Source organism: Girardinichthys multiradiatus, chromosome 5 (genome assembly GCF_021462225.1).
Source record: "Girardinichthys multiradiatus isolate DD_20200921_A chromosome 5, DD_fGirMul_XY1, whole genome shotgun sequence".
NCBI classification, from domain to species: Eukaryota; Metazoa; Chordata; class Actinopteri; order Cyprinodontiformes; family Goodeidae; genus Girardinichthys; species Girardinichthys multiradiatus.
This window is the reverse complement of record NC_061798.1, coordinates 50,461,993-50,484,349: the sequence shown is the minus strand read 5'-3', so window position 1 is coordinate 50,484,349 and position 22,357 is coordinate 50,461,993. Positions and strand designations below refer to the sequence as shown.

At 40.4% G+C, this 22,357-nt stretch overlaps 1 protein-coding gene across 7 annotated transcripts in view; it reads left to right on the top strand.

The window, feature by feature from the left end:
• The window catches only part of LOC124869076 (VPS10 domain-containing receptor SorCS1), a 261,180-nt gene that overhangs the window by 214,613 nt on the left and 24,210 nt on the right, over positions 1 to 22,357 (top strand). For all 7 annotated transcript variants that reach the window (XR_007038474.1, XR_007038475.1, XR_007038476.1 and 4 more), the window contains exons 13-17: positions 7,632 to 7,723; positions 8,091 to 8,198; positions 13,276 to 13,393; positions 15,122 to 15,255; positions 22,080 to 22,193. Coding sequence is in view for 3 of the 7 variants with exons in the window: in XM_047366801.1 (XP_047222757.1) it covers positions 7,632 to 7,723; positions 8,091 to 8,198; positions 13,276 to 13,393; positions 15,122 to 15,255; positions 22,080 to 22,193 (566 nt within the window). In the remaining 4 variants the exon portion in view is untranslated. The remainder of the gene's footprint in view (positions 1 to 7,631; positions 7,724 to 8,090; positions 8,199 to 13,275; positions 13,394 to 15,121; positions 15,256 to 22,079; positions 22,194 to 22,357) is intronic.

Here is a 22,357-nt window from a genome sequence, read left to right as displayed (position 1 = left end):
AATTCCTATCTCACACAATTAGCATATTTCATCCGACCAATAAAAGAAAAGTGTTTTTAATACAAAAAACGTCAACCTTCAAATAATCATGTACAGTTATGCACTCAATACTTGGTCGGGAATCCTTTTGCAGAAATGACTGTTTCAATGCGGCGTGGCATGGAGGCAATCAGCCTGTGGCACTGCTGAGGTCTTATGGGGGCCCAGGATGCTTCGATAGCGGTCTTTAGCTCATCCAGAGTGTTGGGTCTTGAGTCGCTCAACGTTCTCTTCACAATATCCCACAGATTCTCTATGGGGTTCAGGTCAGGAGAGTTGGCAGGCCACTTGAGCACAGTGATACCATGGTCAGTAAACCATTTACCAGTGGTTTTGGCACTGTGAGCAGGTGCCAGGCCGTGCTGAAAAATGAAATCTTCATCTCCATAAAGCTTTTCAGCAAGCAGATGGAAGCATGAAGTGCTCCAAAATCTCCTGATAGCTAGCTGCATTGACCCTGCCCTTGATAAAACACAGTGGACCAACACCAGCAGCTGACACGGCACCCCAGACCATCACTGACTGTGGGTACTTGACACTGGACTTCTGGCATTTTGGCATTTCCTTCTCCCCAGTCTTCCTCCAGACTGTGGCACCTTGATTTCCGGATGATATGCAGAATTTGCTTTCATCCGAAAAAAGTACTTTGGACCACTGAGCAACAGTCCATTGCTGCTTCTCTGTAGCCCAGGTCAGGCGCTTCTGCCGCTGTTTCTGGTTCAAAAGTGGCTTGACCTGGGGAATGCGGCACCTGTAGCCCATTTCCTGCACACGCCTGTGCACGGTGGCTCTGGATGTTTCTACTCCAGACTCAGTCCACTGCTTCCCCCAATGTCTGGAATCGGCCCTTCTCCACAATCTTCCTCAGGGTCCGGTCACCTCTTCTCGTTGTGCAGCATTTTCTGCCACACTTTTTCCTTCCCACAGACTTCCCACTGAGGTGCCTTGATACAGCACTCTGGGAACAGCCTATTCGTTCAGAAATGTCTTTCTGTGTCTTACCCTCTTGCTTGAGGGTGTCAATAGTGGCCTTCTGGACAGCAGTCAGGTCGGCCGTCTTACCCATGATTCGGGTTTTGAGTGATGAACCAGGATGGGAGTTTTAAAGGCCTCAGGAATCTTTTGCAGGTGTTTAGAGTTAACTCGTTGATTCAGATTATTAGGTTCATAGCTCGTTTAGAGACCCTTTTAATGATATGCTAATTTTGTGAGATAGGAATTTTGGGTTTTCATGAGCTGTATGCCAAAATCATCCGTATTAAGACAATAAAAGACCTGAAATATTTCAGTTAGTGTGCAATGAATCTAAAATATATGAATGTTAAATTTTCATCATGACATTATGGAAAATAATGAACTTTATCACAATATGCTAATATTTTGAGAAGGACCTGTATATACAATTATTCCAACATCATATTTGCTTCCAAATCAGTGGACATGTTAAGAATTACTTTTCATTAAAACCCTTTAATTCATTTGTTTATTTACAGTCATATGAGTCAATTAGGACTCCATTTAGTGTATATGTCTTTTCCATATAAATATGAATATTTAATATATGTCAAGATTTACCTGTGTTTGAGTTGTTGAGTTGCTTGTTTGTTTTTCCCTGTTTATGTTCTTTATTCGCTGTTATTTTATTTTGTCCTATTGTTTCTTGTACAGTTAGAGTTCTGTTAGACTCTGTCCAGTGTTCCTGATTGTCTCTGTTAATTACCCTTTTATATCAGGTACAACTTCTGTAAGTAAGTTGTTGAAGTACCACCACCATAACTAATATTTTTTTTTTTTAAAACATCTTAATTTGCCATCCATTGACTGTTTAGCATCCATGACTATGTTTATACATCATTACAACACTTTCAAAAATGTTTCAATTTCATCCATTTTAGCCTGGACTGCCATGAACAACTGATGTATTTCTACGTCTACATGCACATGAACCTTGATGACACCCTCAGATTTGTTAATGGCCCCACCGTTGCTAGCAACAGCAACAGCAACTTTAACTATTCTGTTAACATCTTCCACAAGGTTTAGGAGTGAGTTCATTGATGAGAAAACCAGAACAGCAGCCTCGGTTCTAATTCATCCCAAATGTGTTCAAGAAGTTTGAGGTCAAGACTCTTTTCAGTCGAAAAATGTTTTTTTCAAGTGAGGCAGAAAGTGTGACTGTTGCTTTCTGAAAGTGAATAGAAAATGTTGTCTTTCAGCTTCAAAACAAATAAACTCCCTAAGGAATTTAAAAGCAGCCCATAAAACACAACCTCACTTTTCTCACTTTTATTTTATGTAAATTCAGTATGGAAAATTGACAAGGTTGTCGGAATATCTTTTAGTGAACATCCCTCCACCCTTTGCCAGGAAACTGCAGTCAATGGCAATAAAGATCCTTCTGTAGACAGAAAACAAATCATTACAAGTTTGTCTTGAAGATAGATCTTAATGGAGACAGTCGGGCATGGGACAAGGCTCAAACTATACAGAAGCCTCAGGGACACAAAGGCAAACGAAGACTTTGCCACCTTTTGGGCCAGAATAAATTGGAATAAAGTTGATGCTTGAACAACATAGTTTAAGGATAGAAAGGTCAGAGAACTCTGAATGTATGCATCATCCAAAGTTAGAATGTAGACACTCTCAGCCTTCACTGGCAATGCGACACTGGATGTCTGAAACGTTGGAGGTAAACTGTCTGCTAAGGTTCTCACAAATGTAACTACGCTAAATGAAAGATGGTTCATAAACAGATGAGCATTTCATGAACAAAATCTTAACATGTAGAGGCTTTGGTAGCAAAACAGTCACTGTCATGAAAATGGCCCAAGTCAATGTTCTGCAACTATAACCTCTTCAGCAGCATTGGGCTTTGTTCAGTATGTTTTTTTTTAGATGTCCTAATAGTCTCCCAGATCATTGTGGTGGATTTATGGCCCAATTATATTTATGTTACTTCGTTGCCTGCATATGTCAGTTTAGACCAAGCTTCATTTGTCAGAGGGCCTTCACTCTTGAGTACTCTGATATAAACAGGAGTTCATGGTTAGCTCAGTAACTGCAAGGTGCACAGGTTCTCCAACATACTTGACAGGTGGTATGAGAAGTTTGCAATAACATGCTGTGCTTTCTTTTCTCTAAACATGGTGTGCATCATGATCAAATGTCTCTACTTTGGTCTTATCAGTCCAGAGGCCGTTACTGCACAAGTCTTGTGGGCCATATTCCTTTTAGAGAGAAAAAACGTCCTCATTCAACCTGTTTCAAACAAATTGTTCCTTATTTAGTATTTTTATGAATGTCCATCATGAATGTTGACCTTTAGCATGCTACCTGATGCCTGTGTAGTCTAAAAGTAGGCTCTTGGGGGGTTATTTTTTTGAAAAAAAAGCCCAAACTCAGTCAGATTGCTTGGCGAATGTCTGTAAACACCAAATTCCATGTTGTGGTAAAACATCGGATTTAGGTCTGGAATTTGACTAGGCCAGTCTAACAAATGATTAGGCTTTAGACTAAACCAATCTGTGAAGCTCTGACTGTATGTTAAGAGCCAGAGCTGCAACACACTTTCTTCCAGGATTGTCCTGTAATTGACTTATCAATCTGCACATCAATTTTAAAAAATTGTCTTTATTCTTACTGAGGAAAACAAGCTCTGCATTCTGATGCTGCCACCACCATGCTTTACTGTTCAGGGTGTTGTGTAGTATTTATTTTCCTCTACAAATAATGTTTTATTTTATTCATGAAATCAAGTTCAGTATATATAGAACAGTTGCCCTGTCAACAGATTTCCTAACTTGAGCTACAATTTACTGTTGCTCCTCCAGAGGTACCATGGGCCTCTTTGCTTCTTCCAAGTATGGCTTGAACAGAGCTTTGTGAGATGTTCAACAACAACTTTCTCCCTGACCTGTCCGCTGTGTTCCTTGTTCTTCATGATGCTGGTTGTTCTCTGATGTTCTCTAACAAACCTCTGAGGCCAGAAGCAGAACAGCTGGAGTTAGACTCAGATGTAGCTACAGAAAGACAGACTCTGTTGGGGCTAGGGTTAAGATGACCTCTAAAGGCATTTGGTTGCAGTGGATTTTATTTAGGGGTATTAAAATAAAGAAGGCTGAATACAAATGCATGGCATGACTGTTACCTTAACATCATGTATCACTGTTTTTCCCCTTCACAACTATACAATACTTTGTTTTGGTCTATTGCTATAGGAATAAAGTACAATTCAATTCCATTCAGTTTATTTATATAGCGCCAATTCACAAGACATGTCGTCTCAAGCCACTTCACAAAGTTAGGTTCATACATTCCAATTAATCCTAACCATTGAACAGTGCAGTCGGATTCAGTTATTTATTCAAATTGGATAAAACGTTTTTCTGTCTAAGGAAACCCAGCAGATTGCATCCAGTCACTGACTTGCAGCATTCACTCCTCCTGGATGAGCATGTAGAGACAGTGGACAGTCACTGGCGTTGACTTTGCAGCAATCCCTCATACTGAGCATGCATGTAGCAACAGTGGAGAGGAAAAACTCCCTTTTAACAGGAAGAAACCTGCAGCAGAACCAGAACCAGGCTCAGTGTGAGTGGCCATGTTAGGGTTTTTATGACTTTTTGTATTGTTTATCACTCATCTAAGTGCTTTTCCCTCCTTACATGTTACAGGAAGGGAGATGGTCACAAGAATGAGTTATGCTTTTATTATTTTATTATTTTACTAGCAGCATCTGGGGGCTAAACACCAGTGCCCACTTCCCACTTCCTCAAGACAAATGAACCCTAACCTTTCTGAACCCACCCACACACACACACACACACACACACACACACACACACACCCACCCTGAATGTTTGTCGAACTGTGTGTGACCAAGCATGTATAAATCAAGAGAGAGGGGTGCCAACACTTTGTAGTTTTACACTGCAGAGTGTGACCTACCCTTGCCGCAAGTATAACTGACTGTGTCGTTTCCTTACCTCTGAGTTGACTAAATAATACCTATCAGGCCATCTGCCACGACCGACTGGGGGTTTGAGAGAACAGAGCAGAGTCACAAAGAGAAAAAAGAAGCACTGATCCAGGAGTACTTTCTATGGGAAGGAAAAGTAAATGTTAATGGATGTAGCTCTTTAGTCATTTTACCTAGAAAGAAAGAACATATAAACTCTGAGCCAGTTTTCAAGGTTAGAGTCTGAAAGAGAGCACATAGAGTTAGTCACAGTAGAAGCTCAGTCAATCGCCATGTCTACGAGAGAGAAAGGGTTAAACACTGAAAACAGGGACATGTGGATCATCTGTAGAAGATGAGCATTAAGTTGTTGCCAGCAGAAGCTCGGACGATGCCCTCCTTCAGAAAGGTGTCACAGGTAGAGACAGAGTCAGGCCAGGTGTAGCTTCTAGGAAAAGAAAAGAGAGAGAACAAAGTTAAAAGCTGAAATAACAGCAAATAATGCAAAATTGGAGAGTAGTGTGAGAATGTAGCGAAGAGGGTGAAAGTGGTCATTATGTCCTCCATCAGCCTAAGCCTATAGCAGCATAACTACAGAGATAGCTCAGGATAACCTAAGCCACTCTAACTATAAGCTTTATCAAAAAGGAAAGTTTTAAGCCTAGCCTTAAAAGTAGACAGTTTGTCCATCTAGAGCCCACTGATGGCCATTGTTATACTAAAAACCACAACGATTGGGATACCTCTCTCTGTCAGATTGACCATATCCATTGGAAAAGAGAAGGGGTCATACAGGTAGCAGAAATGGAGGGTGTGTTTGGACCTCAACCATAACTGAGCCGGTTTAGGCTAAACCTGACTCACCCTTACTTCATCCAACAGGGATGGAAGAAGATGGAGGTAAAAAATAAGGAAGATAGCTCAGGAAAACCTAAGCCACTCTAACTATAAGCTTTATCAAAAAGGAACGTTTAAAGCCTACCCTTAAAAGTAGACAGGGTGTCTGCCTCACGGACCAAAACCGGGAGCTGGTTCCACAGGAGAGGAGCCTGATAACTAAAAGATCTGCCTCCCATTCTACTTCTAGAGACTCTAGGAACCACCAGTAAACCTGCAGTCTGAGAACGAAGTGCTCTGTTAGGAACATATGGAACAATCAGATCTCTGATATATGATGGAGCTAAATCATTATGGGCTTTATATTTGAGGAGGAGAATTTTAAATTCTATTCTGGATTTAACAGGGAGCCAATGAAGGGAAGCTAAAGTAGGAGAAATATGATCTCTCTTTTTAATTTTCATCAGAACTCTTGCTGCAGCATTTTGAATCAGCTGGAGGCTTTTAACTGCATTTTGTGGACACCCTGAAAGTAAAGAATTACAATAGTCCAGCTTTGAAGTAACAAATGCATGGACTAGTTTTTCAGCGTCACTCCTGGACAGGATATTTCTAATTTTGTTCCGGAGGTGAATGAAGGAAATCCTAGAAACCTGTTTAGTATGGGATTTAAATGACATGTCCTAGTCAAAGATAACACCAAGGTTTTTTACTTTATTATCGGAGGTCAGTTTAATGCCATCCAGGTTAAGTGATTGACTAAGCAGTTTCTTTTTTAAAGACTCCGGTCCAAAGACGACAACTTCTGTCTTGTCTGAATTTAGAAGCAGAAAATTTAAAGTCATCCAAGTTTTTATGACTTCAAGACATGCTTGTAGTCTTTCTAACTGGTTGAGTTCATCAAGATTTTTATTGATAAGTAAAGCTGAGTATCATCAGCGTAATAGTGAAAATGTATTCTATGCTGCCTGATAATTTGACCTATTGGAAGCATATATATAGTAAAGAGAATTGGCTCAAGTACTGAACCCTGTGGTACTCCACAATTAACCCTGGAGTTTAAAGATTATTTATCATTTACATGAACAAACTGGAATCTGTCAGACAAATAATATTTAAACCAGCCTAGCGCTGTTCTCCTGATCCCTACAGCATATTCCAGCCTTTCTAAGAGAACAAAATACATCAAAAACACATAAAAGTTAGTTGTTGTAACATGACAAGATGTGAAACAATACAAGGCTCTGTAAATGTTATGTTGAAGCACAGGGGTCAATCAAACTGACCATATGCCAATTCCCAAAACTCAGGACAAAAGAACCTGCAAACATAAAATAGCTTGAGGTGTAAAAAGTGACCGCATGGGATATGTTGATGCAGATTAAAAAAGCAAAGGAAAAAGATTCAGCATAATTTATAAATATTTACATTTTTTTTCCACAGTGTAAATGTGAATATCCCCTCATCTGTTGCTTCATTGCGAACTTTTCCTTTCATGAGGCTTTTTTAGTGAAACACACTGATGAAAGATCATTTGGAAGCTGCCTTGAAACTAGAGGGCCAAGACGTAAATTTTGTCCGTGCCGTTATATGAAATCACTTTCATTAGATATTAACTTTACATATCATTTTACAACCTCTAAGGTCACTTTAGTCTGTATGGTCAACAATACTGTATGTTGCATTCCAGAGAAATGCTCAGAGTTCTTACTTGAACAGCGACGGCTGCTTGGTGGGTGCAGACGCACAGACATTACACTTCGCTGAGTTAAACCCTGCCTTTTTCTTTCTCCTGCAGATCTTTGATGAGGAGTATGCCGTGCTTTATCTCGACCAAGGTGGAGCCTTGGTGGCAATAAGACACACTCCACTTCCCATCCGACACCTGTGGTGAGTCATTACGACGGAACTGCCATTTGTCACAGCATGACTAATTCCCTCAGAGGGAGCTCCAAGTCTTAAGTTACTCAAACAAGAAAGCAAATGAGTTTGTCTCAAACCAGGGGATGATATGATTCCTGTTAGAGGAGTCAGCAGCCGTGGAAAATGACTGCTCTTACAACTGTCATTCGATTTCCCCCGCTGTTTGAAGTCATAATGAGTGTAGCTCTCACTGATCGCTGTTCACTGAGCAGAGTCCCTCAGTTCTGTGCAGAATATGAAATAAAGTTGTTAGACACCTCTAAGGGTCATTAGCTTGTGCACACAGTCGGGGATTAGCATGGGTCCCTTTTGCAGCAGCTGTTTGTGTTCTCAGGTTGAGCTTCGATGAAGGACGGCAGTGGAACAAGTACAGCTTCACCAACACGCCCCTGTTTGTGGACGGGGTGCTTGGGGAGCCGGGGGAGGAGACGCTCATCATGACGTGAGTAGCAAATATCGGTCTCCAATAAAATGCATCAATATGAGGAAAAACGTGAAGAAATAAAACTAAGTGCTAATGTGTTTAGGATTGTGTGCACCACTTGGACATGGATATTCAGTTTTTAAATGGAAAGAGCGTGGGAGGATTTATCAAGGTAGAAACAAGATGCAACTACTCAGAGCTGCAACAAAAAAACAACACATTTCCTCTAAAGCAGGGATCTGCAAATGTTTTTAAACTTATTCACCAAACACAAAAGATCAAAATATCCCTAAAATGTAGATTCATCAGCTACTTTATGCAGTACCCTTTGCAAGTACCTGGTTTAACCCCTTTTGGCCTTCAGAACTGCCTTAATTCTTAGAAGCAGACAAGGTGTTTGAAAACAATCCTCTGATTTCGGTCCACATTAACAGGATAGCGTCACCCTGTTGTTGAATATCCACTGACTCCATGAATAAAAATACATATTTTCCCTTTTCATTTGACTGATTAGAGCATGAGATGCTAATCGGTGTCTGACCTGCACCTTTCCACATGGTGCCATTCGCTCTTTGAGGACATTTCAGTACCACTGTAGTACAGCAACACCACTCAGTGTTTTACAACCAAAACCAGTACAAAATGTAGTGAAACATGTACTGTTACTCCGATCAAGTAACCTGCTTTTAGCGGGAACATAGACTCCTTCAGATGCAGGAGGGACAGACATCTTGATAATATGGGGGTGGAACGGACAGCACTGTGACAAGAACAAACAAAAGCACTATTATTTACAACAAAACTGAGTGAATGCTAAAGCAAAGAAGAGACAATATGAGGATATCTGTTTTAACCAGATTACAGAACTCAAACTGTTGAATAGAAAAGTACAAACAGTCCTGGTGGACTTGGCTGGTCTGCAGCAGGGTGAGCTTATGTTTTGTAGCAACTCAAACGTGGAGTGTCTGAGACAATTGTGAAAAAAAACTGCTTTGCATGGTTGTGAGCTTGATGCCTCAAAGTAATTCTTTGATTCTCCAAACATTGATTTCTCTGGCTGCAGACTGCTGTAGGTAAGATACTGACAACATCGTTTTAATCTACATTGACAAAAGAACAGATGATTTCCTTTAACCTGAGCGTTGCCTTGCTTCTGAGCCATTCAGCATTCCTCTCTTTCTGATTTCTACTTCATGAATAAAAAAAGGTTTCTCTCATGGTCTAGCCGACATCAAAACTGGCTGTCTCCAGATTGTGATCACAGGAGATCAATGCTTTGGCAGCCGGCGACAGCACAAGTGTCCATTTGAAAAGCATGAAGGCAAATGATCAAAAGACAGGAAAAAAAAACTTAGGAAAACAGAAAAGAAAGTTTAGTTTTGAAAACTTTTAACTGGATTAGAAATTGGGGAAAGTGGCGAGCATGAATCAGTGTGCCCTCAGAGAGCAGAGTTATGAAGATTCCCTCCACATTTATTATTAGAATAGCCACAAGCTGGGGAGCATTCATATGACGCAGCACCACCACTTTATTGCAGCAGAGATTTAGGCCTATAGGGCATGTTTCCAAAGGGTCTCCATAGACGCATCAATGTTTCATGACACCTGCCATTAATGACAGAGTGACGGCGGGTTATGGTGCTGCTCGGTGGGAGAGTGATGGGGCGCAACAGGAGAACTGAGTGGAAAAAGGGAATATGATGACAGCAGTCTGCAGTCTTAAGAAGAACAAGGGATATTTTCTTTATTTGTGTAAGTTTGAAGTTTTATAAAGACAATGCTGATACTGGCGCTCTGAGAATAAGCCTCAAACATTAAGCCTCTTGGCCATCAGTTTTCATAAGACCATCATGCACCACTTTCTTATCAATTTGTACTAATTTCTGCAGTAAGTGCCTGTCATGGTCGGATTCCTCTGGCGCTAATTGACAGATTGTGATTAATATGTAGCTGTATGGTCTCATACACACACACAAAGCCACTTGATTCAGCTGAAGATGGAATATTGTCCTAGTCAGTCTAATAACCTTGAATTGTATTTAGATTGTGGTCAGTGAAAAACAAGAAAATATATTCCTAATTAGAATAAAGTTGTCTGATTTTTATTTGGTTTATATTAGCTGATTTTAATATTGTAAAAGAAATAACAGAAATTAGTGATGTATGTCTGGTCGGTCAACTTTGTGGATGGAAGACATCGTCTGTGTAGACAGTCTTTGTTTCTGGTTGAGGGTCTCATTTGTATTTCAAGCAGACATATTTTCTTCATTCCTGCTGTGCAGAAACCAAAGGAAGTTGACTGAAAAGGAACAACTCCTTATCACTTTTTTTCTCTCAGACCAGGCAACAAATCTTACAAACTTTTAGGAAGATATAGAGTTTTCTGACGCTTTATTCTAGCAGCCTCTTTACACTGGAAGAAGACCCCACTATGCTCTCCACAACCTGTCCCAAATATTTCTGGATCACTTCAAAGCTGGAAAACATCCTTCAGTGTAAAGTCAGAGGTGCTTCCAGGCCTATTATACTGGGCCACCTTCTCTGCCGGGGAAAACGTTCTGATCAAATTTTAACCAAGGTTTGTGGCTCAAACAAAGGATTACAAGGAAGTCTGAACGCTCAGAAGAAAATTCAAAGGAAAGACTAAACAATTGACCGTAGCCTGGGGATTTTGTAAGTGAGATTACATTGTGAAGCCATTTGCGGTTAAATTGCACTCTAGAAGCAGAAAACACTTAAGAATTGTTAAAAGTTAGAACGTGTTTGTTTAAACTGTTGTGTACTGAAGACTTAAAGATAGATCTTACAATCCAGTTTTGCTTTGTGTTAATTGTCTTGGTTTTAATGCAGTCCTATTGACCCTACCATGTTATTGCTCACTCTGTGGGATTTTCCGTGCTCTGAACATGATCTCTTCCCACAACGATCCGATCTCTTACATGCAACTCTATGACTTTCCTGGACCACATCAGGACGTAGCAACTAAATGTGCAAGGAGAAAAATGCTGTGTTAACACAACACTACCCTTAAAACAATCACTTTGGTTGGTGGCGTTTTTTATCGTTAAGATATGGCTTCCTGCCCAGGGTGGCATGACCAGGGGAGCACCACAAGGCAGGTTCAGTTACACCCCAACTGAGATTTCTCCTGTTTATTTGCACCTTCTATCAGTGGGAATGGGCATCACCTGAGGTTTACACACTGTAAGCACTCTAATAATGGAATGCTATGCATCCTAGGCAGCTGAAGATTTTATTTGATCCTTATTATTCCGCTACTTTAGGGATTATGTAGAAGTCTCGACTGCATCTCCTATCTAAAGGTTTCCATACTGAAATTCGCCTGACTTCTGTTTGATTCGTCTGCATTCAGTAGGGATTATTTAAAACATTTTATGAAACTTTTATTCTGTTTTTGAAAGAACACAAAGAGAACATACCTTAATTCCATTTTTTATTTTACAGAAATAGAGTCAGCAGTAGAAAGTGGTACAAAGACCCAACAAATCCAATATTCTTGCAATTAAAACTGCTGAAATTTGTATTTCCTGAACTATTGTGTCTTGCAAATTAAATTCATGATCTCGAATAATAAACTAGCAGTTAATGTACAGAAAACAGTTATTAAGCGAGGTAATATCTGTCATTTGAGAGGGACGCAGATTTATGCAAAACCTAAATTCATAACAAAAGTAATAGAACGTTGCATCTCTGTTCATGGGATTAATCTATGGAAATAAAAAGAAATAAAATAACCCAGAATACATTTTTTATATTTTAAAGGTAATCATATCAAATATGTTGACTAAATGTTAAGAAAATCTGTGAATGACCACAAGTTTCATACATGTAATATAAAGTTAGTTAGATATTTATTGTTCTTCTGCCAATTGTTGGTCGATGGAAAGATAAAAAACTAATGTTTATCATATTTTTCTATTTGTATGATTTTTTGAGGAAAGGAGGCAACTATATAAAAATGTTCTTTTTTCTACCACCTTCATTCATTGTTCTGTTGAAATATGAAATACTCATTTTATTTATGAATGAAAGAAATGCATAAAATCAACTTTTCAGTGCTTTCTTGGCATTAGGATCACTTTAGAATATAACGAAAAGAAAATGATAACATGTAGACTCACATATACATTACAGATACATTAGAACAAAGCTTGGGATTTATGCAAAAAGACAAAATATTTACAAGTAATCTTATTGTTGTGGTGAAGGGTGTTTTGATTTTTTGCAGAATGGGCTTCATCAGAATAGGCAATGGGTGTGTTTTTTTCAGTTGGGGGTTCAATTCTTGCCAGAACTGCTGGTTCTGGTCTGGGCTTAGGTGTTTCCCTGATGCTCAATCTGCAGAACTTTTATTTTTCATGCATAAAGATGAATCATGGCAGACTTCGCCAAATCATTTACTGGCATGTGGAGGGAAGTGTGGTGAGTGAGTGGTGAAAATGTTTTGTTTGTAGCCAAAGGAGCAGTGGCATGCCATAACCCCTGCAGTCGTGCAGCCAGTAGTGATGCATTACCTCACCTTGAATGCTGTCACCACAGTGTGGGAGTGACATGATCGTAGCCTTGGTATTTAGCCAACATGGCCACCTCTGCATTCAGTTCTCGATGCCCGAGCTATACCAGTCACCTTCCACCATGATGGGAAGACCACTGCATTCATCATGACCTCACCAAGACCCTGCATAACTCAAGTTTTTAACCAGTGTCCAGAGGGTTTCAGTACTTCTAGCTTTTTTTAAACACTAACCTCTTCTAGATACAATGGAGCTTTGCTCTAAAAATATGTCACAAATGTAACAGAATGTTAAATATCAAGATAAAGTTAGGATTTTTCTTTGATCCATTTAATCCATGGATCAATTGCCTTTAATATCCTAACATGTGATGTTAGGTCAACCTTATTATGCCAATTAGCTCACTGAATTGGATTATGGCAGGTTTAGATCTTTTATGGTGAATTATTAAAAATAACTGAGGTACAGAGCATAGCCAGCCTTATCTGTCAACAGCTTGCTCCATCAATCACCATCTCACACTTGTTTTTTTTTTTTTTTTTTAAATAACTTATTTCCAGGATCTTTGGACACTTCAGTCATCGCTCTGAGTGGCAGCTGGTAAAAATAGATTTCAGGTCCATCTTCAACAGGAGGTGCACTGAGGCGGACTACCAGACATGGCACCTACACAACCAGGTATTATGGCTGCCAGCACAGAAATAAAGATATCTGTGGATAAAATGGATACTAGAAGCAGTTTCTGTAGTTTTACTTGTTACAATGTGATCGAAGAGCTAAACTTGAGGTGAACAACTATTTGACGTGTTCTTTAGTTTGCTTCATTGTAGGTCACAGTGTGTTTTTGAAAATATAGATTGGATTGTGGAAAAAACAAAATATCTCTGCTTGAAGAGTGAAAATTGGCAGATTTCTGTCTGATTCCTCTCTTGTTCAGCTGCACTCTCCTAAGGCAGCTTCTAATTTCAGTGCTAACTGTTTAGCTGGGGAAGTGCTGCTGGACATTGTAGACAATGTACAATTAAATCACAGAGGAACGGGACATGGACCAGGGAGAGACAACACATGTAGACTCCTCTATTCTGCGCTTATACCAAAAACAAAAAGGGGGATTGAAAAACAAATAAAAAGATGGCCTAAAATTGTGAAAAATAATTATGAAAAAATGGAAAAATATACAAATAATTGCCAAACCTTTCAGAGCAGCTGATCAGCAATGCTCTGTGTGTCATAAACTGAACGTCTCTCTGCACCAGGGCCTGATTTATTAGGATGTGGTCCCCTGGACTACAGGCAACTTTCTGCTTAAGTTAGTGAAGGAGGCATATTCCTGTTATGAGCAGATGTTCTGGAGCAACATGCAGCTGACTGGATGCTCCAACTTTACACAGGATCACTGGCTCAAGTTTTCAGCTGGTTGGTCTCATTTCCACAACTGAAATGAGTTTTTCTTCAATAGTTTTGTTAATAAAACGGTACAAGTTGAGCGAAACTAAAATATACCTTTGGACCTCTGTCAGAACTTGTGCATCATTTAATGATCTATGGGTCTAAAAACAGGGTGACAGAAAGTAAATACAGGTATCTGGTGGGTTAAAATGAGTAAATACGGATGCAGTTTAAATATTTACTGTCATAACTTTAAGCTTATTAAAAGATCTTCATCCTTCTGAATAACAATGGGTTTTAAAGAGGATTAGGGTTTGTTTTAAATGAGCTTTTAGATGTTTGCTTTTAACCAGATCCCCATCTTAACCCCCCTCACCCATTCCGCTGTGCATTCAGTAAACCTGCCCATCAACCTGGTTAGTCCTGAAACTGAGCCAGATACTCAAAGCAAGCCTTTATTCATGGCTTTCTTCTGTAAGTGGATCAGGCACCCATATGCTCAGAGAAGGCTAATGATCAAACCATGAGGCATGGAAGATGACAAGAGTCCGAGCCAATTACAGAGCCAAACTGGCTGAAAGTAGCGGTGAAGTCCTCTGCAGAGAAAACAAACACACTGGAACAGAAGAGGAACTAGGAAAGTTTCAGCTTTTCAGTTTCAGAAGCTGGAAGTCTATTTGTGGATAAATCAGGTTTCTTCAGCATCTCACTACTGACACCTACTGTAGGAAGGCAGAATGTCCCGAGAAACGGTTTAAGGCTTTTTAAACTGATTCACTCAGTCACAAAGAAACAAATCTAAAAATGGATGGCACATTAAGTTCCAATAGCAGGTTATGTTAATATTAGAAATAATAATAATGAATAATTTTAAAAAAAACAGCCTCACCAGGGAAGCCTGAAAGCTGATGCATTTCTGTTTGAACCATAAAAAATAATTTCAGAAAGTTTGAAGATTTTCCTTTTACTCTGAAAATGTATTTTTGTGTGACTTTCCTGTAATCTATGTGCTGGAAGGGTGAGCCGTGTCTCATGGGTGTGAAAAGAATCTACCGGAAGCTGAAGCCCACTTCCAGGTGCGTCATGGGAAAGACGTACTCCGTGACGATGACCTCAGCTCCATGTGACTGCACCGAGGCTGACTTTGAGTGGTCAGTGCTGACTTCTAAATTTCTTCTAAATCTAATAATCCTTCCATATTCTAAATACAAGTTTTATTTGTGATTTTTTTATAGCTTAAAGGAAGATTTTGTCAAATTTAACAGAAGTGATCTCATGCACAACACAAACTCATGTATGTTTTAGATACTTTTAGTGTCTCATGAGACCCATTTGATCTCATTGATTTACATTTTAAAAACTGTTTATCAAATGTTTCAATAAATAATGCTACTAGCAGAAATTATTTCTGTATTGATACAAAGAATATACAATTAGTTAACAATTTAAATCATTACTTTATTGTCATGCACTGCAACACATCATAAATATATATTTTGTCACCCTAACAAATCAAAGCCTGGGGGCGGAATTAAGACTGATCTGGCTTTCACAATTGGTCTGAAGTGGACTTGCTTTGCAGGTCAAACAATCAGAGGTTTTGGTTGAACTGAGGTGACATAGTGACAGTTAATTAATTAATTTCTTTAATTAATTTCTTTATTTTGATTCACATTTTTATAACCCATTAGCCATTTCTCCATGCAGGGTCCTGGTGTCTGTCTCCAGCATCCAGTCTGTCTGTGGACAGGTCACCAGTCCATCATAGGACAACATAGAGATACTGGACAATCAACTATGCACGCACACACTCATAACTAAGGACAACTTAGAAAGAAACCAAGCAAAACAAGAAAATAACATAAGGATAAATACAGCTAAAGTGCCTTAAACTGCAATTTATTAGGGAAGCAATAAAATCCCTTAAACTCTGATACTTAAAACATCTTCTCTCATTAAGTAATAGGGGAATACCTTTTGACCTGAATCATGTGTCCATATTAGTTTCTATTATAGTCCTTCTGGCATTAGATCATTAGATAGCTCCCTCATGCTGTCGTGTTTTGAAATAAAGAACATTAACACTGCAGCTGCAGTTGATATTTTTATTAATGTTTTAGACATTTATTTTATTTTTCCTTGAACAGAAAAGCTCAAACAGGGATGACAGATTAGCTGGAGACTACAGGTCCTTCTAAAAAAATTAGCATATTGTGATAAAGTTCATTATTTTCCATAATGTCATGATGAAAATTTCACATTCATATATTTTAGATTCATTGCACACTAACTGAAATATTTCAGGTCTTTTATTGTCTTAATACGGATGATTTTGGCATACAGCTCATGAAAACCCAAAATTCCTATCTCACAAAATTAGCATATCATTAAAAGGGTCTCTAAACGAGCTATGAACCTAATCATCTGAATCAACGAGTTAACTCTAAACACCTGCAAAAGATTCCTGAGGCCTTTAAAACTCCCAGCCTGGTTCATCACTCAAAACCCCAATCATGGGTAAGACTGCCGACCTGACTGCTGTCCAGAAGGCCACTATTGACACCCTCAAGCAAGAGGGTAAGACACAGAAAGAAATTTCTGAACGAATAGGCTGTTCCCAGAGTGCTGTATCAAGGCACCTCAGTGGGAAGTCTGTGGGAAGGAAAAAGTGTGTCAGAAAACGCTGCACAACGAGAAGAGGTGACCGGACCCCGAGGAAGATTGTGGAGAAGGGCCGATTCCAGACCTTGGGGGACCTGCGGAAGCAGTGGACTGAGTCTGGAGTAGAAACATCCAGAGCCACCGTGCACAGGCGTGTGCAGGAAATGGGCTACAGGTGCCGCATTCCCCAGACCTGGGCTACAGAGAAGCAGCACTGGACTGTTGCTCAGTGGTCCAAAGTACTTTTTTCGGATGAAAGCAAATTCTGCATGTCATTCGGAAATCAAGGTGCCAGAGTCTGGAGGAAGACTGGGGAAAAGGAAATGCCAAAATGCCAGAAGTCCAGTGTCAAGTACACACAGTCAGTGATGGTCTGGGGTGCCGTGTCAGCTGCTGGTGTTGGTCCACTGTGTTTTATCAAGGGCAGGGTCAATGCAGCTAGCTATCAGGAGATTTTGGACCACTTCATGCTTCCATCTGCTGAAAAGCTTTATGGAAATGAAGATTTCATTTTTCAGCACGACCTGGCACCTGCTCACAGTGCCAAAACCACTGGTAAATGGTTTACTGACCATGGTATCACTGTGCTCAATTGGCCTGCCAACTCTCCTGACCTGAACCCCATAGAGAATCTGTGGGATATTGTGAAGAGAACGTTGAGAGACTCAAGACCCAACACTCTGGATGAGCTAAAGGCCGCTATTGAAGCATCCTGGGCCTCCATAAGACCTCAGCAGTGCCACAGGCTGATTGCCTCCATGCCACGCTGCATTGAAGCAGTCATTTCTGCAAAAGGATTCCTGACCAAGTATTGAGTGCATAACTGTACATGATTATTTGAAGGTTGACGTTTTTGTAGAAAAAACACTTTTCTTTTATTGGTCGGATGAAATATGCTAATTTTGTGAGATAGGAATTTTGGGTTTTCATGAGCTGTATGCCACAATCATCCATATTTAGACAATAAAAGACCTGAAATATTTCAGTTAGTGTGCAATGAATCTAAAATATATGAATATAAAATTTTCATCATTACATTATAGAAAATAATGAACTTTATCACAATATGCTAATTTTTTGAGAAGGACCTGTATATGACCTCTATATGACCGATGACTTGGTGTCGTCTCTGACCAAATTACCATGAAGGGATCAGAGTAAATGAATAAATATAAGTATAGTTGACTGTTTCATCAAGCTTTAGTTAAAAATATGATACCATAATAAAATCTGACAATAATCTTATTTAAAGGTCCACTTCAAACTTTAGATAAGTTGCAGAATGCATAACCTACAGGGTTTGGACAATGAAACTGAAACACCTGTCATTTTAGTGTGGGAAGATTCATGGCTAAATTGGACCAGCCTGGTAACCAGTCTTCATTGATTGCACATTGCACCAGTAAGAGCAGAGTGTGAAGGTTCAATTAGCAGGGTAAGAAAACAGTTTTGCTCAAAATATTGAAATGCACACAACATTATGGGTGACATACCAGAGTTCAAAAGAGGACAAATTGTTGGTGCACGTCTTGCTGGCGCATCTGTGACCAAGACAGCAAGTCTTTGTGATGTATCAAGAGCCACGGTATCCAGGGTAATGTCAGCATACCACCAAGAAGGATGAACCACATCCAAATAACGGCAGAATTAAATGTGCACCTCAACTCTCCTGTTTCCACCAGAACTGTCCGTCAGGAGCTCCACAGGGTCAATATACACGGCCGGGCTGCTATAGCCAAACCTTTGGTCACTCATGCCAATGCCAAACGTCGGTTTCAATGGTGCAAGGAGCGCAAATCTTGGGCTGTGGACAATGTGAAACATGTATTGTTCTCTGATGAGTCCACCTTTACTGTTTTCCCCACATCCAAGAAAGTTACGGTGTGGAGAAGCCCCGAAGAAGCGTACCACCCAGATTGTTGCATGTCCAGAGTGAAGCATGGGGGTGGATCAGTGATGGTTTGGGCTGCCATATCATGGCATTCCCTTGGCCCAATACATGTGCTAGATGGGCGCGTCACTTCCAAGGACTACCGAACCATTCTTGAGGACCATGTGCATCCAATGGTTCAAACATTGTATCCTGAAGGCGGTGCCGTGTATCAGGATGTCTCTCTTCTTCAGATCCAATGTGCAACCAGTCTTTTTCTAAACCCTCTAGATTCTGTTCAGGGTCACCAATGGGCCAGGCCTAGAGTCACTAGGGGAAAGAAGGGACATTGAACAGATTGCTGTTCCATCACAGACCTGAACATTTGCCCACACCTAAAAATATGTTGCTAGATCACAATCTGTTCTCATAAATTGTTGCACCCTATCACATGACAACTATTCACTCTCCAAACTTATAGATTTTAAAATAATGTGCGATATCCAACTCATATGGTAGATATCTCAGACATTTTATTGGTTCTATCTTAATGTGCACCATTGTTAACGTCTTGAAGGACAGTGTTCAGAGGTAAAATGATTATTCACAACTGTTTTTAAAGCAGCGAAATGTCAGTTTTTCTGCACCCAGATAAAAAACTGTTTTCTTTCAATACTTAATTGTTTTAATTTTTTCAAGTTTTGGTCCCAAAACTGCAGGCCTCTGGGAGGGAGGCAGCTCATGCAATAAGCTTCATCAAAACCATAAATCACGGCACCTAATAGGTTTCATTAACAATCACAACACTTCTGCATCTGTGTGCATGTCGCTCTAATTGGGGCAATTTGTCCCTATCAGTTTGGGGACAGAGTGCTGCTCTGCCTTTTAATTTGTAGCACAAACAACTAATAGACTGGGTATATAAAACCTTAAACACAGAGGGGATTCTGTACTGATGTCAAAGCAGCAAAATTCAGAGTCATGTCTAGAATCCAACAACTACTAGAACCATATCTATTAGCAACAATACTCAGAAGCTTCAACTTAATCTGTCTCTTATAATGTTGGCCCACGTTGGACAACTCTGGACAACATTCAGTTCACTGAGAAATGCAGACTTCTATTTCTGCAACAATCTCTGTTCATGTTGAGATCTGGACTTTGACTAGTCTATTGCATCTGCTTTATTTTTTTTTCAGTTGTTTTGTTGTCAATTTGCGGCTGTGTTTGGAATCATTGTCCTGTTGATGACCCAGTTTAGACAAAGCTTCAGCTGTTGGACAGAAGTCCTCACATTTGACACTAGAATATGTTGATAAATACAGGAGTTCATGGTCCACCCAATGGTAGCCATGGGACCAGGTCCTATGGCTGCAGAACTAGCCCCAATCACCACCCTTCCACCACCATGCCAGAGAGTTGGTGTAAGTGTTGCTGAAGATGTAAATAGGCTCTTTCAAAGCCTGAAAAGGCTTCAGGACCTGAGGGCCTGCGTCGACCAACTGGCACCCATCTTTACTGAGATCTTCAACAAGTCACTGGAGCTGTGTGAGGTTCCCTCCTGCTTCAAACCCTCCACCATCATCCCAGTACCCAAGAAACCCACTATCACAGGAATTACCAACAGTTGTCACGCTGATGTCTGTGGTCATGAAATCTTTTGAGCGACTGATGTTGAAGCACCTGAAGGACATCAAAGGCCCCCTGCTGTGGACCCCCTGCAGTTTGCCTACTGGGCAAACAGGTCGGCAGATGATGCAGGCAACTTGGGTCTACACTTCATCCTGCAACACCTCGACCACCTAGGGATATACGCCAGGATCCTGTTTGTGTTGAAGACCGAGCTGAGGACTTCAGCTCGGTCTTCAACACCATCAACCAACATCCTCCACCAGAATATCATCCAGCTCAAAGTCCCGGCCTCCACCTGTCAGTGGATCACCAGCTTCCTGAAGGAATGGCAGCAACAGGTGAGGTGGGGAGCATCTTCTCCTGCACAAGAACCATTAGCACCTGCTCCCCTCAGGTGTGTTCTCTCCACATTCCTCTTCATCCTCTACACAAATGACTGCACCTCAGCAGACCAGTCTGTGAAACTCCTGAAGTTTGCAGATGACACCACTGTTATTGGACTGATCCAGGACAGTGATGAGTCTGCATGCAGACAAGAGGTGGGTCAGCTGGTTCACTGGTGTGGTCAGAACCACCTGGTTAACCCACTCAAGACTGGGAAGATGATGGTGGACTACCCCCACATACCCCCTCACCAACCTCAACAACACTGTGTCTTCTGTGGACCACTTCTGGTTCCTAAGAACCACCATTTCTCACAACTTGAGATGGTCTTCACACATAGACACTGTTCGGAAGAAGGTCCAGCAGAGACTGTACTTCCTGAGGCAATTCAAGAAGTACAACCTTCCACAGGAGCTGCTGGTCATCTTCTACACTGCCATCATTCAGTCTGTCCTGTCTTCATCCATCTCAGTGTGGTTTGGCTCATCCACCAAACAGGACAGGTCCAGACTGCAATGAATAATCAGGAATGCAGAGAGAATAATCAGGGCTGACCTTCCCTCCATCCAGGACTTATACAGGCCGAGGGTCAGGAAAAGGGCAGCTAAAATCTTTGCAGACCCCACACACCCTGCACACAAACTGTTTAGGCTTTTACCTTCAAGTGGCGCCACAGAGCACTGTCTGCTAAAACCAGTTGCCACATAGACTGTTTCTTCCCCCAGGCTGTTTCTTTGATGAACACTTGACAGTCAAAGTGTACCAGAGTGAAATTCCTAATTCTGATTCTGATTCTGAAGATGTTTTCACTGATATGCTAATCAGATATCTTGTCGAGGTGAGCTGTATCTGTCCAAAGCACAACAAAATAGGTCTCGGGGTTCATTAAGATACAACTTTTCAAACTTAAGCCTTGCCAATCTCCTATTTTTAGAGGCTTTCTCCTCCAACGCTGTTTGTCTTTTTCTAAGTATCCTATCATGATATTTAAATATTTAACATGAAAACTGAGGCCTGTAAAGCCTGAGGTATTTTACCCTAGATTTATAATTTATCTGAACATCGCAGGGTTGGGCCTCAGGTCGAATTTGTGGGACATCCACTTCTGTGAAGACTGGGAGCTGTCTTAAATATTTTGTACTTGTGAACAATCTTTCTGTCTGTATAATGATCTACTTGGAATGGTTTGGAAATGGTCTACGTATTACTGGATTATGTCATATATTCTTCTTTTTCTCTTTTTATGAACTGAAAATTTCAGAAATTTTCTGATATGGAAATATGTATGTTTAAAAGAAATGATAAATAGTTTTTACTTGAATGCAAACTTCACAAAGGCCTTAAGGGTGTTTTAGAAGTATCATTTCCAATTGTTGTCGGCTCTTTGGCTTCTGATTGGATCGCTGTCTGTTCCTTGTTTCGTTACAGCGATTATGGCTATGAGAGACGGACTGATGGAAAGTGCAGTCCCGCCTTCTGGTTCCATCCCTCGTCCATGTCCCGGAGCTGCACAACAGGAATTACGTTTCTCAACAGCACGGGGTAAACACATGTCAGGATGGGAGCAGAATCAGCATCAAATCAGAATCAAGGACTTAATTAGTTTCCTGGTCACATCAGAGCTGAAGTTTTACAAACAGTCATGTCTTAACAGGGAAACATGAACTACAGCTAGGGTATAAATGATTTTTTAAAGTTCAGTTTGC